General features: G+C 33.5%; 1 protein-coding gene across 1 annotated transcript in view; it reads right to left on the bottom strand.

The window, feature by feature from the left end:
- Positions 1–2265: 2265 nt before the first annotated feature.
- Positions 2266–13328, bottom strand: part of LOC123702171 (stAR-related lipid transfer protein 7, mitochondrial-like) — a 47372-nt gene continuing 36309 nt past the window's right edge. Inside the window, exon 10 of the mRNA XM_045649846.1 lies at positions 2266–2472. Coding sequence (XP_045505802.1) covers positions 2374–2472 — 99 coding nt within the window. The 3' untranslated portion in view covers positions 2266–2373. The remainder of the gene's footprint in view (positions 2473–13328) is intronic.

Here is a 13328-nt window from a genome sequence, read left to right as displayed (position 1 = left end):
TTAATGAAATATGAACTATATTATACGTAAGTGTGAAATATATCGCAATTACTTTTAAATAGTATTTTAATCTCATTTAATAGTTATATAAGACAGTCAGCATTATAGTGTTTATGAGTTTAAAATTCAACAATGGCCGGTGCGGATATGACGAAGTGCAACGCAGCGCACTTTTCATTGTCAAACGATTATCGACATTGTCCTCATTAAAATAACGTTCAAAAACTTTCGCGTGTGACTCTTCGATGTTCCCCGAAATAAATTGTTATTTTATTTTGAATTTAATTTTAATTAAATCAATGTCGAAAATAGTTTGACAATTCAAAATGAGCTTCGCCATATCTGCGCCGGACCTTACTATAGTCTTTTCCTGTTTGGAAATTCCTCAATGTTATTTTTGACTAGGTGAGTCGACGGATATGTTACGGTCTACTTTTTTAAATGAACAGCAGCCAAATAAGTTAATCCGTTTGTCTACACTAATATATATACAAAGAGGAAAACTTTGTTTGTTTGATTGTAATGAATAGGCTCATAAACTACTGGACCGATTTTAAAAATTCTTTCACCATTGGAAAGCTACATTATCCACGAGTAATCTATATATTATCACGCTAAGACCAACAGGAGCGGAGCCACGCGGGTAAAACCGCGCGGCACAGTTCGTTATAAATAAGTTTAACAAATAGGCATTAAAATTTATTCCTTCATTATAATGTATAATTATGCTGAGTTAAGAAACTTTTTATTTACATAGATATCAAGTTTTTTTAAATATTCCACTTGGACTAAGATAATAACTAAAACAATTTAACGCGAGTCTTTCTTCAAGTGGCAACTCCCGATCCAAGTGAGGGCGGATTCTGCCAATGTCAAAATGATCCAGTTTAAGTAAATACTCATATTAAGAGTCGTGGTTATTCTTCAGTAAAGGATTTGATAAATCTTTAGAGCTACCCTCATTTTGTCTAAAGACATAATGATTAGCTAAATTCATCTGTTAGTTCTATGGAATATTATTATTTAATTGTTATTCTTGTAAGTTATTTACGTCCGTTCATACCGTTATTAGTTATTGAAGAGATTTACATCAGATGATTGTTTTCTTTGGTTTTATTCAACATTTTTTTTAAATTTATTTAATTTTAAATTTGTTAGTTTATTAATGATGGAATACAATTAATTTAATGTAAATACCCTTTATATTATATATAAGCATCAACAGAATAGTAAATCACTACATAGCATAAAAGAAAGTCGCTTTCTCTGTCCCTATGTCCCTTTGTATGATTAAATCTTTAAAACTACGCAACGGATTTTAATCCGGTTTTTTTAATAGATGGAGTGATTCAAGAGGAAGGTTTTAGTATATAATTAATTAGGTTTTAGACGAAGCCGGCGAAGCCGCGGGCGGTAAGCTAGTATTTAATACAATATATCTAAGGGCAGATACTTAGCAATGTTTTAATTGTTATTTTCCTTCCATCTATTATACTTCGGATTTTAAATGGATCTGTTTTGAAGAACTTTGAGTAATAAGCTTATTTCAATGAAAATGGCACCAAAATACATATCTATGATACAAAAAAACTAACTTTTAAAATAAACTATGAAAAATGCTGACTCATACTCAAGCACGAATTTTGATATTACAATATTTCCTTTCATACGCCTTCTATTTTACTACAAAGATAAAAAACTCCGCTGCATATAATATTTTTAGGTATTTTTATTATTATTTTTAATTTCCTTGTGATAAACAAAACTACCCTCAAATTAAAAAAAAATGCTATTTTTTGAGGAAGTTTGTAACCAAAATGAAATTTAAATTACTATGACATTTTGAATGTTATTATTATGCTTTCTTTATTATTATATACCTTTTTTATATACAGACGGAGTTTATAGCTACCCTAATGTCGCAGCCGAGAATCATACCAACGATCTCTTAATTTAAAACAACCATTTTAACAGTAAATTTATTTAATATTGCCATTATTTATTTATTACTTAATAACAAATAATCTCCATATTTCAAAACTTCACAAATGTTTACCTTTAAGCTAACATTTCTCTATCTACCCTCAAAGTTACTAACCAAAATTTTCATTTCTAATTTGAAAGTGTAAGAAAAAAAATGTTATCAAGAAATTAACTGGGTCACAAAATGCATTTTTCTTGACATGTTTTTATTTATTTTACTTACACTTTCAAACTTATATTCCATACAATCTATAGTTTCACTAGTGCCCCTAAAAAAGTGCCCCTAATTTTTGCATGTATGTACTTCTTACCTTTAGAACGAATTCGTCAATTTGTTGACACTTTAATTTATACAATAATTAAATAGGACAGTGGTTTCAAAGTTATAATTTACACAAAATAATAAAATGGGTATAAATATCTCCACCAGCTGACGTTATTGCTGTCTCCCTCTTCCTTATTGCTATCTCCCTCTGGCACGGGCGTTTCCTATAATAGAACATTCATTAAATAAAAAAGAGCGTGTGTGCCGAGCACACGTGTCAGAAGTGAAACTTCTTTGTCGCCTCACTCGATGACGTAACGGTACTACCATGACGCGACCTTGAAATTTTACTCTCAACACGCGTAAAGAAGTTTCACTTCAAGAATAATAGAAACGGATCTTTTGGTAAAACTTCGTGAATGAAAACAAACTGAATTTAAATTTTTGTTAAACTTTTTTTTTATATTTGGAATCAAATACAAAGAGATTATACTTTTTTTTTAACTACAGACTATACAAGTGATAACTGCGTTAAAAACAACCGACTTCAAAGTTGCACTTGCAAAATTTACAAATACCTACAGACAAAAATGCTCATAAAATAAAAACTACTGGGCCTATCCGAATAAAATTTTTATGGGACCAATTCGACACCATCCCGCATCGAACAAAAATCACGTAAATCGGTTCAGAAACCTCGGAGAAATCGGTGTACATACATAAAAAAAAAAAATATACCGGCCGAATTGATAACCTCCTCCTTTTTTTTTGAAGTCGGTTAAAAATATAAATAACTAGTGTACTACTTCATACTGCTGTTTTAATAACTATACAAATTAAAATTGAGGATATAATATATCTACTATGAATATTTATATATTCAAAACTACAAACGGATTAAAAAAATCGATTTAAGGCCTATTCAAACTACAACGGAATCGGCTGTTCGCTACCGTACTCGGATCGATACACGATTAGTGTCTCTATAATATAGTACGCAAGAGATTTTATCGCGTGCCCATCGAGATACCGCTACCCACGGCGATAGCGGATACTGCTGCAGTTAGAATAAGCCTTTATTCCGACACAAATGTAACCAGACAATTTCTAAATTTCTGAACTTCGACAAATAGATGCTACATAAGATACTCTTTCTTTTTGTAAGTCTTCACTAACTACATTCAATTTAATCAAAATGTAAAAAGTTTTCTAAAAATAATTATTTTTTAAAACTACCTCCGTACATATAAATAACAATAATTCTCACAGTTAAAATAGAAAGTCTTGAAAATCGGGCATTTTGTACTGGATGAGGACATGAAAAATAAAATTAATATTTATCAAATTAAATGTAGTAGTAACTAAAAAAACATTAATTTGATTCCATAAAATTATTACACTTCGCAGTTATTATCTAAACGGATAAACAATCGTAAAATGGGGTGAGTAGAATTTAAGAAAATTAAAAAAAAGAGTCATACTATCTTTTAGTGTATGTATTTTATCATACATATAATATACTAGATTTCCGCCCGCGGCTTCACCCGCGCAGTCAAAGAAAAACCCGCATAGTTCCCGTTCCCGTGGGATTTTCGGGATTGCGTCATTTTCCCGGGATAAAAAGTAGCCTATGTCCTTTCTCGGGTATCAAAATATCTCCATACCAAATTTCATGAAAATTGGTTCAGTAGTTTAGGCGTGATTGAGTAACAGACAGACAGACAGAGTCACTTTCGTATTTATAATATTAGTAGATGTATGATAAAATACATACACTAAGAGGCTATCAGCGCAAAAGTGGTGTAAGCCACTATTTGTGATGGTTGCAGTTTTGGTGTAAACAACATTCCTTATATTATCAACTTTGAATACAAAAGTGGAGTAAGCCACCTTTTGTTATCAAAACAACAGATGGCGCTAAAACATAGTTTTTGCACAGAACATAATCTATCATATTAGAGCAAAACTGGTGTAAGCTGACTACACCACTTTTGGTCTATGGCAAAACAGGTTTGTCTGTGGCTTATGTCTAACGTCATTCGTCAGTGTCAAATCCAAAACGTCAGTGTCAAATGCAAAACGTTAAAATTGAGACAAAACAACCTGAATTTCATTGTATCTTACTGAATAACAATATTTTTGTAATTAACCATGGACGGAGAAGATGATATTACTTCAGGTAAGTTATAAAAATAGTCTGATTGACTGCAAATTATTATAAGTAAACTTGTCACGTTGTATTTTTCATATTGTTAACCTAGTTTATGTTTTGGTTACAGTTGGAGACTTTGAAGATTCTGGTTCTGAATATCTCCCATCACCTACGCCTTCATCAGGCAATGACGACTCGGAAGAAGCCCAACAGCGTAGTACTAGTTCAACCATAACAAGTTTACCACAGCCCTCGCGAACCACATCTGGGTCGATACCAACAGCACAGCTTCAATTAAGCTTGTCTGAACAAGTATCAGCTGAAACCACCAATGAAACCCCTGTCCTCAAAAGCAAGAAACGTGTTAAAAAGCCTGAGACTTGGCAGCGAAATGTGCTTAAATTAAAACGAGCAAAAGGCGAAAAATACGAAAATCACAAAAAGAACGTTATTCCTGCGAAGACACCCAAAATAGGGGAATGTCTATGTCCAAAAAAATGTCATCTAAAGGTAAATGAAGAACGCCAGCTGCAAATATTCCAAACCTTTTATGCATTAGCTAATTTCGATATACAAAATGCATTACTGTTCTCGTTAGTTAGAGTGACAAATAAATGCAGAAGCTACACAGGAAGAGAGGAGTCAAGAAGACAGAAAACATAATATATCTATCGTTTACTGAATAAAGATGGTGTTGAAGTTCTGGTGGGTAAAAAAAATTTTCCTGAGAACTTTTCAAGTTTCTGACGGACGTGTAACGGCGCTTGTACACGTTAAGAAAAAACGCCGGGCGTAAAGTGCGTTTCACGAAAGAGTTCCCCTGCCGTTATGTTGGCATACCTGACTGTCAAAAACGTCAAAGACGTTAACGAAGCGTTACAGAGTTGTCGAGGTTTTCCGAGATTTATAAATGTTTTAGATGTTGTTATAGAGATTTTAATATTTAACCAAGGATTGAAAAATCAGCCAGTAGAAGAATTTCCGCAATGGGAAATGCTGAAACACACCATGTTTACACACATACGTCTCCAGGCCAACTGAATAGTAACGAACGCACTGGTGGTGTGAAAGACACCTGAGTGGCGACAATTTATATGGTTTTATTTCATTTTAAAAAAAATAAGTTCGATCTTAGCAATTGAATGCGTCTATTCTATTGTCAATGTTTTTATTTATGTTTTTATGTTCGAAGTGTTTATCGTGTATACTAATTGTACTCTCCTTCTTTGTCACTATTGTTTCAATAGTGAGTGTGTGATTATTTTGTGCACAACTACAAGGTACTGTACTTGTAATATTCGTTATCACGCACCCCACACTGGTGTTTACAGTTTACACTTTCATTATTTGTATATTTTATTCGTGGCACACTTTGGTTTAGAGATAAGTACATAATAATACCTGAGGAACAAAATGGGCAGCACTTGGTCCAAACCCTGTCATTGTCTTTTGGCATGAAGTCCCAAAATAACTCTGTATAACTACATAATACATAAATTATATTATATTAATTTCTGTTTGCAGAGACCACAAAGAAAAAATATGTGGACGGTCGGCAGATGTTGCAGCAAACAATCAACAAATCGCAAAAAAGCAATGACTCTTATAAAGAACGTTTTCGAAAAGCGAAGAATCTACGAATACAATGTTTCAAAATGCTCTGAAGAAATTTAAAACCTTGGCTGCGATTTGTACTTCTATGCCGTTTCGAGAAATAATGAAACCAAAAATAGGGCGAAGATTTCAAATGAAGAGTTATATGTCACTTTCACTGTATAAACTTGGGCCTATAGCTACAGGTGCCTCAGTAAGATTTTTGTTTTGCCTTCCCTGCTACTATAAGCAGGCTTTTTTCAATGGCAGGTTTAAGGCCTGGAATTTAAGAAAATATATTTGCCTAATTAAAAAAGAAGGCATTGAAAATGAAACAAGATCATAAACTGTGCTCATTACTTTTTGACGAAATGGCTATTAAACCTCATTTTGATTTTAATCCAAGAAAAGACAAGAAAAATAGCCGATCATGTACTGGTCTTCATGATAAGAGGAATAACCAAAAACTACAAGCATCCTATATATTACTCCTTCAGTCACGGAAGTACACCTAAAGAAGTTTTAGCCAAAATGATTGTTAATATCATCAGAAAACTCCAATCAGCAGGATTCACAGTGTTATTGACAGTCTGTGACCAGGGTACATCAAATACAAGTGCTATCAATTATTTCATTAACGAAACTCGAAAAGAATACCTAAGACGAAATGAGGTGCTTAGGCACTCTATTTTTGAAGTTGATGGGCAATGTGTAATTCCTCTATACGATGTCCCTCATCTTTTAAAAGGACTGAGAAACATCCTTTTAACCAAAAATTTAAAATTTACAATGGATGGTCAAGAAAAAGTAGCGAAATTGGAGCACATTAAACAGTTGTACCAAAATAACCCATCTTAAAAAGATAGATCTAAAGATAATAAAAAATTGACTGAAAACCATTGCAATAAGGATAAGATACCTAAGATGAAGGTCAAATTTGCATCTCAGTTGCCAGCCAGACAGTTGGAAAAACTATGAGTTATTTGGCTGGTAAGTAATATTTTTATTTACTAACAAAGCTATTCACAAAATAATATTGACTAACTATTTTCAGTTAAATTCTGTGTTCACACATCAAACTTTGTAGTATTTTTATTTTATTTAGTACAAAATAATTCTTTCTCCGTTATCTTTGTCTAATGACAAATATTAATATACTTAGATTATCATGGTTAGTACTATGTATAATAATTTATATACCTACAAAGGAAAAATTCCAGTACTATCAACGTTCAATGGTTTTTCATTTCCGATAATTCCACCACATTTGCCAAAATCTTATTGAGCAGCGACTCGTATCACCGAGAATTCCCTTAATGCAAATAAGGAGACTTAGACATGTTAACGGTCAATATGGCATTTACGGACAAATTATTAATGTTCCTGTAGAAGTTAATACAATGTTGAACCAATTGCCAAGACATATTGAAGATGATCACTCTTTTTATGTCCACATTAAGAAAAAGAATTGTCATAACTATTTGTATGAAAAAGATTTGGAGAAAACAAATACATTTCTAATAGAGAATATGTAAAAAATAAACGATATCTTACATATCCGGCAGAGAATATAAAAAAAATGTTGTCAGCTATACAGGATGTAGCATATCATGTTTTAAAAAATAAAAGTTATTTATCATTTAAAAGCTTACATTAATTTGGTATTAGATGTGTCAGTGGATTCGTCTTTTATCAATAGTCTAAATCATAAAGCCATCTTTATTCATTAAGAAATTTATGTACAATTTTTAACAGTAAGTTCTTTGCTTATAATTGGGGCTACAAATAAATTAATGGACGATACCAGCAAAGATAGTGACGAAGGAGATTTTATACAAAGGGAGGCATTAATATTAGGTAGTCGAAGAAGAAAAAAGAAATGAAATTTAGTACTCATAACCGTCTTTTCTTTATACAGAGTGAACGAAAAGTCCGTTTACATTTGAATCGGTAGCTGCAACAAGCAGCGACAACGGGGTGGGGCGGGAGGGGTACGCAGCGCTAGAGCGGCCTATGGGTATTCCGTATTCAGTACCACTGTTGCCAGATCTCCCGATTTTCCGGGAGTTCTCCCGATTTTAGTAAAATCCTCCCGACATCCCGGATGCTCAATCAAACCTCCCGATTTTTATTTACTGTTCCACAGCTTGAAGTCCAGTTACTAAAAACACTGCGATGCACTGCGTCTACTGCGTGAAACGAATCACCAAACCACCGAACGAATCATAAAAGTAATAAGTTTGTACAGTATGTAGTGTAAAGTATGCCTTCATGGAATGGAATAAAGTTGAATATTAAACAGCAAGACTTTGGGACACCAGACTAACCGGGTTTTCTAATTATTATACGACCAAATTAGGAGACATAGTTCAGTCTAGTAATTTTAAGGATAAGTAAGGTATTTAAATGAACAGTATTAGATTGCTTCGTTGTTACCAGAGATAAACATGTTGTTACTTGTGAGCACTTTGTGAAGTGAGAAAAGTTTTGTTTGTTTCTAAGTATCATCATTTTAAAGTGTTAATTATATAAGTTTTAAAGCTGTAATTGTCAGAACTTAGAATGTCTAGTTCTGAGAATGATCAAGAGGTGCAAAATACACCCCCAAAGAAAAAGAAGTACAGTGTCAGCTATAAACCGGATTGGGAAAAAGATGATCTGTTTGAGGGATGGTTATCAAAAAGTAATAAAGGTAAGGGTCAAGGGGACTTAAATAATAATAAAAGCCTTACTTAGTTACTCAATGATAAAAACTTATTGAATACAAAAAACCCATTTCATTCGTTATTCAGGAAACCTCCTGGATTTGTATGCATACACATGTAAATAGTTCGTGCGTGTAGTGCAGTAATCAATTTGTAATTTTGACATTTTGTTTTGTAGTTCCACAACACCACACAAAAGTACTGACGTGTTGAACTAATTTGAACTCTAAATTCACAGTTCAAATGATTATTTTTGGACTATGCAGACTACATTTTTTTTCTGCGTTCTATTCTGCAAAGTTATTGACTTTGATCCAAGAAAGTCATTGAGGCTTTATGGTCTATGATATTTTTGTTTTTTTTAGTACTGTTTGCACAGTTGGTTTTTAAGACTCATCATCTATAAGGCGGCCTATAAAAGTTGCCAGTTTAAAAAAGTATTCTTAAAGTACGGCAGTATTTTCGTCTTGAGAAATTAACGCATTTTTGTTGCAATATTTAGGCTACATTAAAAAATATTCTTTTCAGGTCCAGATTTTGCTTATTGTAAAGTGTGCTCTTGCGATATAAATATAACGAGAGGGGGTAAAAATGATATTAAAAGACACAAAGAGACAAAAAAACATGAAAGCAATAAGCTGAAAATTCGAGGTCAACAGAGTCTAGACCAGATGTTAACAAAAAAATCTACATCGTTAGAAAAACTAGTCAAACAGTCAGAAATTAGAATCGCCGCATTCATAGTTGAACATAATATTCCGATCAATGTCATGGAACATTTCCCAGATTTAATAAGAGCAGTATGCCCAGATTCTGAAGTCGCAAAAAGGATTACCTGTGGACGTACTAAAACAACAAAAATTATTTCGGAGGTGTTGGGAAGAAGTGACGTTGACACCATGGTTGAAGCCATGCAGACAAATAAATTTTCGTTAACAGCTGATGAAAGTACTGATAAAAGTACAAAAAAGCATTTAGCAGTAATTGTGAGGATCGCTCGAAATAATCTGAAGGTAAATATTATGTTTATAATGTAAAGTTTTCATTTTAAATATGTTACCTTTTATACTTTTTAAACCCTATTCTTTTTCAGGTGGAAGATTTTTTCTTTGAAATATTTGAAATTCTTGAAGGTAACGCCGAAAAATTGCATGAAATAATTACAAAAAAAATGACCGATTTGAGGATTCCATATAAAAAAAATATGATAGGGCTGGCCGCAGATGGTGCCAACGTAATGATGGGAAAAAACAATTCTCTTGCTACGAAGTTCAAACAAGACATACCACACCTTTTCGTTATGAAATGTGTATGCCATTCTGTACATCTTGTAGCGTCTAACGCTTGCTTAAAATTGCCTCGAGAACCCGAAGATCTAGCACGGGATGTGTATAACTATTTGAATGGTAGCCCAAAACGTACCGGCTTATTGAAACAATTCCAAGATTTTTTGGAACTAAAACCACACAAATTACTGCAACCTTCTCAAACAAGATGGCTCTCTTTAGAGGCAGTAGTAAAGAGGCTACTAGAACAATACGAAGCCTTAAAGTTGTACTTTAGGGACGCTATTTTCAGTGACCGTATTAAAGCTGCAGAAAACATATTGAGAATGCTAGAAAACCCAGTGAACAAGCTGTATCTGCAATTTATGGCGTATGCCTTAGGAATATTCAACGAACTAAACAGAACCATGCAATCAGAAAATACGAATGTACACATAATTTACAACAGGGTCATGACCGTAATCTACACAATTTTGGGATGTTATGTGAAAGATGAATACATTTCAAGAAATGATCACAAAAACATCGACTATAAAAATCCCAGAAAGTACATGGATATAAAAGATTGGTATTTAGGCGCTGAAGTAGGGGCGACATTATCTTCACCAACATTAACAATCAGTCCCGAAGAAATAAAACAATTCAAGTTCCGCTGTTTGGAGTTTTACATTGAGGCAATTAAACAACTATTACAGCGATTTCCGTTTGAAGATGATATGGAAATTTTGAAAAAAATGGAGTTTATGGATCCAAAAATAGTTTGTAGTGGCAAAATACTATCCATCGCCGACATATTGGGAAGGTTCCCAAATATAGCACCTTCAAATATTATCCAACAGATTGACACCGAATGGCGGCTTCTTCGGAATACGAAGTTAAACACGGAAGATGAAAATTTAGAAGTAGGAGCTTTCTGGAAAAAGATAGCCCAGATGCATTTGGGTGATGGCAGCAAAATGTTTCCAAATTTAACTTCGACAGTTTTGAGTTTTATGTGCTTGCCACACTCAAGTGCATCTGTGGAAAGGCTGTTTTCCCAAATAAATTTAACCAAGACAAAGTTACGTAATAAGCTGTCTACCCCGGTTATATCGGGAGTCCTTCATACAAAAAATTTATTAAAAAATAATTGTAATTGCTTTAATTTTGAAATTAATGACAAAATTTTACAAAAACATAATAAAGATATATATTAAAAAATCTCCCGATAATTTTTGTAATTTTACCCTAAGACTCCCGGATTTTTATAGGTATGCCTCCCGGAAAATAAAATTTGGATCTGGCAACACTGTTCAGTACCATGGCGTCGTTCAGCGACAAGCAACGTGCGTTCTGTGTGCGCGAGTACTACTGCAACAGCGATTCTTTCACGCTAGCGCAACGAAAATTTTGCGTTCATTACAACATACGGCGTAAAAACTAAAAATGAAGCTCCATCAGTTCAATTGATTAGGAAATGAAAGTTCAAGGAGACAGGTTCAACGATGAATCAACCACGATCCGGCCGACCTAGAACATCATGAGACCCCGAAAACGTAGAGCGTGTAAGAGCGTCTGTTCGTGAAAATCCTGGACACTACTCGGAAGCGGTCTCATGCCTTAGGTGTGACCAGAACAACTTTAATGCGTATTCTACACAAAGGTTTACATTTACATCCGTACAATATCCAAATGGTACAGGAATTACAGCCCAAGATAAAGCTAACAGGCTCCAATTTGCTTGAAAATATTTTTCAATATCGTATCCATTTGAACTGGCTGAAAAGCAACATCACAATAAACAACAACATAGGATAAAAGAAACGCTTTCTCTGCCCTACGACCCCATTTATGCTTAAATCTTTAAAAATAGTTTTTTTGTTTAGCAACAGATTTTTATGCGTTTTTTTTTTTTCAATAGATAGGGCGGTTCTCGGCCAATGTTTGAGTATAGGTTTTAGACAAAGCGGGAGAAGCCACGGACGGAAAGCTATTATTAAATAAAAACAGAAAGATACTATTCAGTGTTCGTTCTGAATCCAAATTGTTTGTCGGTTTCTACCACTTTATTGTCTTTCTTGCGTAAATAATAATCATTTGAACGATTGTAAAATGGCATATTCCAATACAGAACAAGAAACATGGGTGGATGTTCTTTCACTGCCGCATTCAAATGCTGAGTGCGAGCGCATTTTCAGTCAAGTCAATGATATTAAAACGAAAAAAAGAAACAAACTTCTAACTAAAACAATAAAAGGAAATATTTTCACCCAGCAATCGATCAAAGGAAATGGCAAAACCTGTGTGGATTTCAGGCCAACTAACGACATGTTGTCAAAAATGAATAAACATATTTACGAAAAAGACACTGTCGTGCTAGGAGAGTCTGATTCAGAATAATATTATGTTCCATATGTTATCTCTTTTAAATTTTCTTTGTTAATTAAATATATTCAGAATTTGGTTCTTAATGTTGTTTTTTTTCTTTCAAAAATTACACGGTAATTTACACGGTACACTTTTAGTAGATTCACCGTATTTTTTCTAGAAGCACCGTATTTTTACCCTTGCAACACGTTACTTCTCAATTTACATATGGAGACATTGACTGCAAACATAATTGTGCGGCCGTTATCGCCTACAGAAGAGAGTACTTAAATAGAAAAATTCCTTCTGGTACGTATTTAGTAATTTGTAGGGGCTTTGCTAATATACAAAATGTACAATGTAAAATTTGTAACGCAGTGCGCAACTTGCTATTTACATATACATAATACACATATATTTATTTATTAATTTAATAGTAGTAAATTAAGTAAATTTTGTATGTATTGTTAGCATGTTGCTATGTATAATGAGGAAGAGGAACTTCCCTACTACAGGTTTATTTAACTTAACAGGGAAGTTCCCAGTGTGATGAACACTTCTAGTGTTACAAGTGTTTATGGGTGGTGGTGAACACTTAACATCAGGTGGCCCACCTGCCCTTTTGCTTGCTCTAACATTAAAAAAAAACGGATTTTAGGATGGATCAACCTAGAATCTAGTTCATTCGGGTTGAATGCATGTTAGCCCCGCAAAAATTATCGGACGAGGCTAAATATGACATCGCGGTATCGAAGCTAAGTAAAGAGACAATACATAAACTTTAAACCAAACGTTAGAAAATAGAATACAGAAAAACCTTACGACCATTACGGTTCAAAGTATTTTAAACAAGCGTAACGAAAATACCTAAAATGCTTTCGAAAAACTTGCATCGACTTTTAAAAAGGAATGGTATCTTACATAGACAAATGGGAAAAACCAATAAGAGAGATAAATTCGAATTGACTACTTTTCCAGTGTTAGATTAACTGGACAGA

This window comes from Colias croceus, chromosome 23, assembly GCF_905220415.1.
Source record: "Colias croceus chromosome 23, ilColCroc2.1".
Taxonomy (NCBI): Eukaryota; Metazoa; Arthropoda; class Insecta; order Lepidoptera; family Pieridae; genus Colias; species Colias croceus.
The sequence above is the reverse complement of the archived record's forward strand: the minus strand, read 5'-3'. Positions and strand labels throughout refer to the sequence as shown.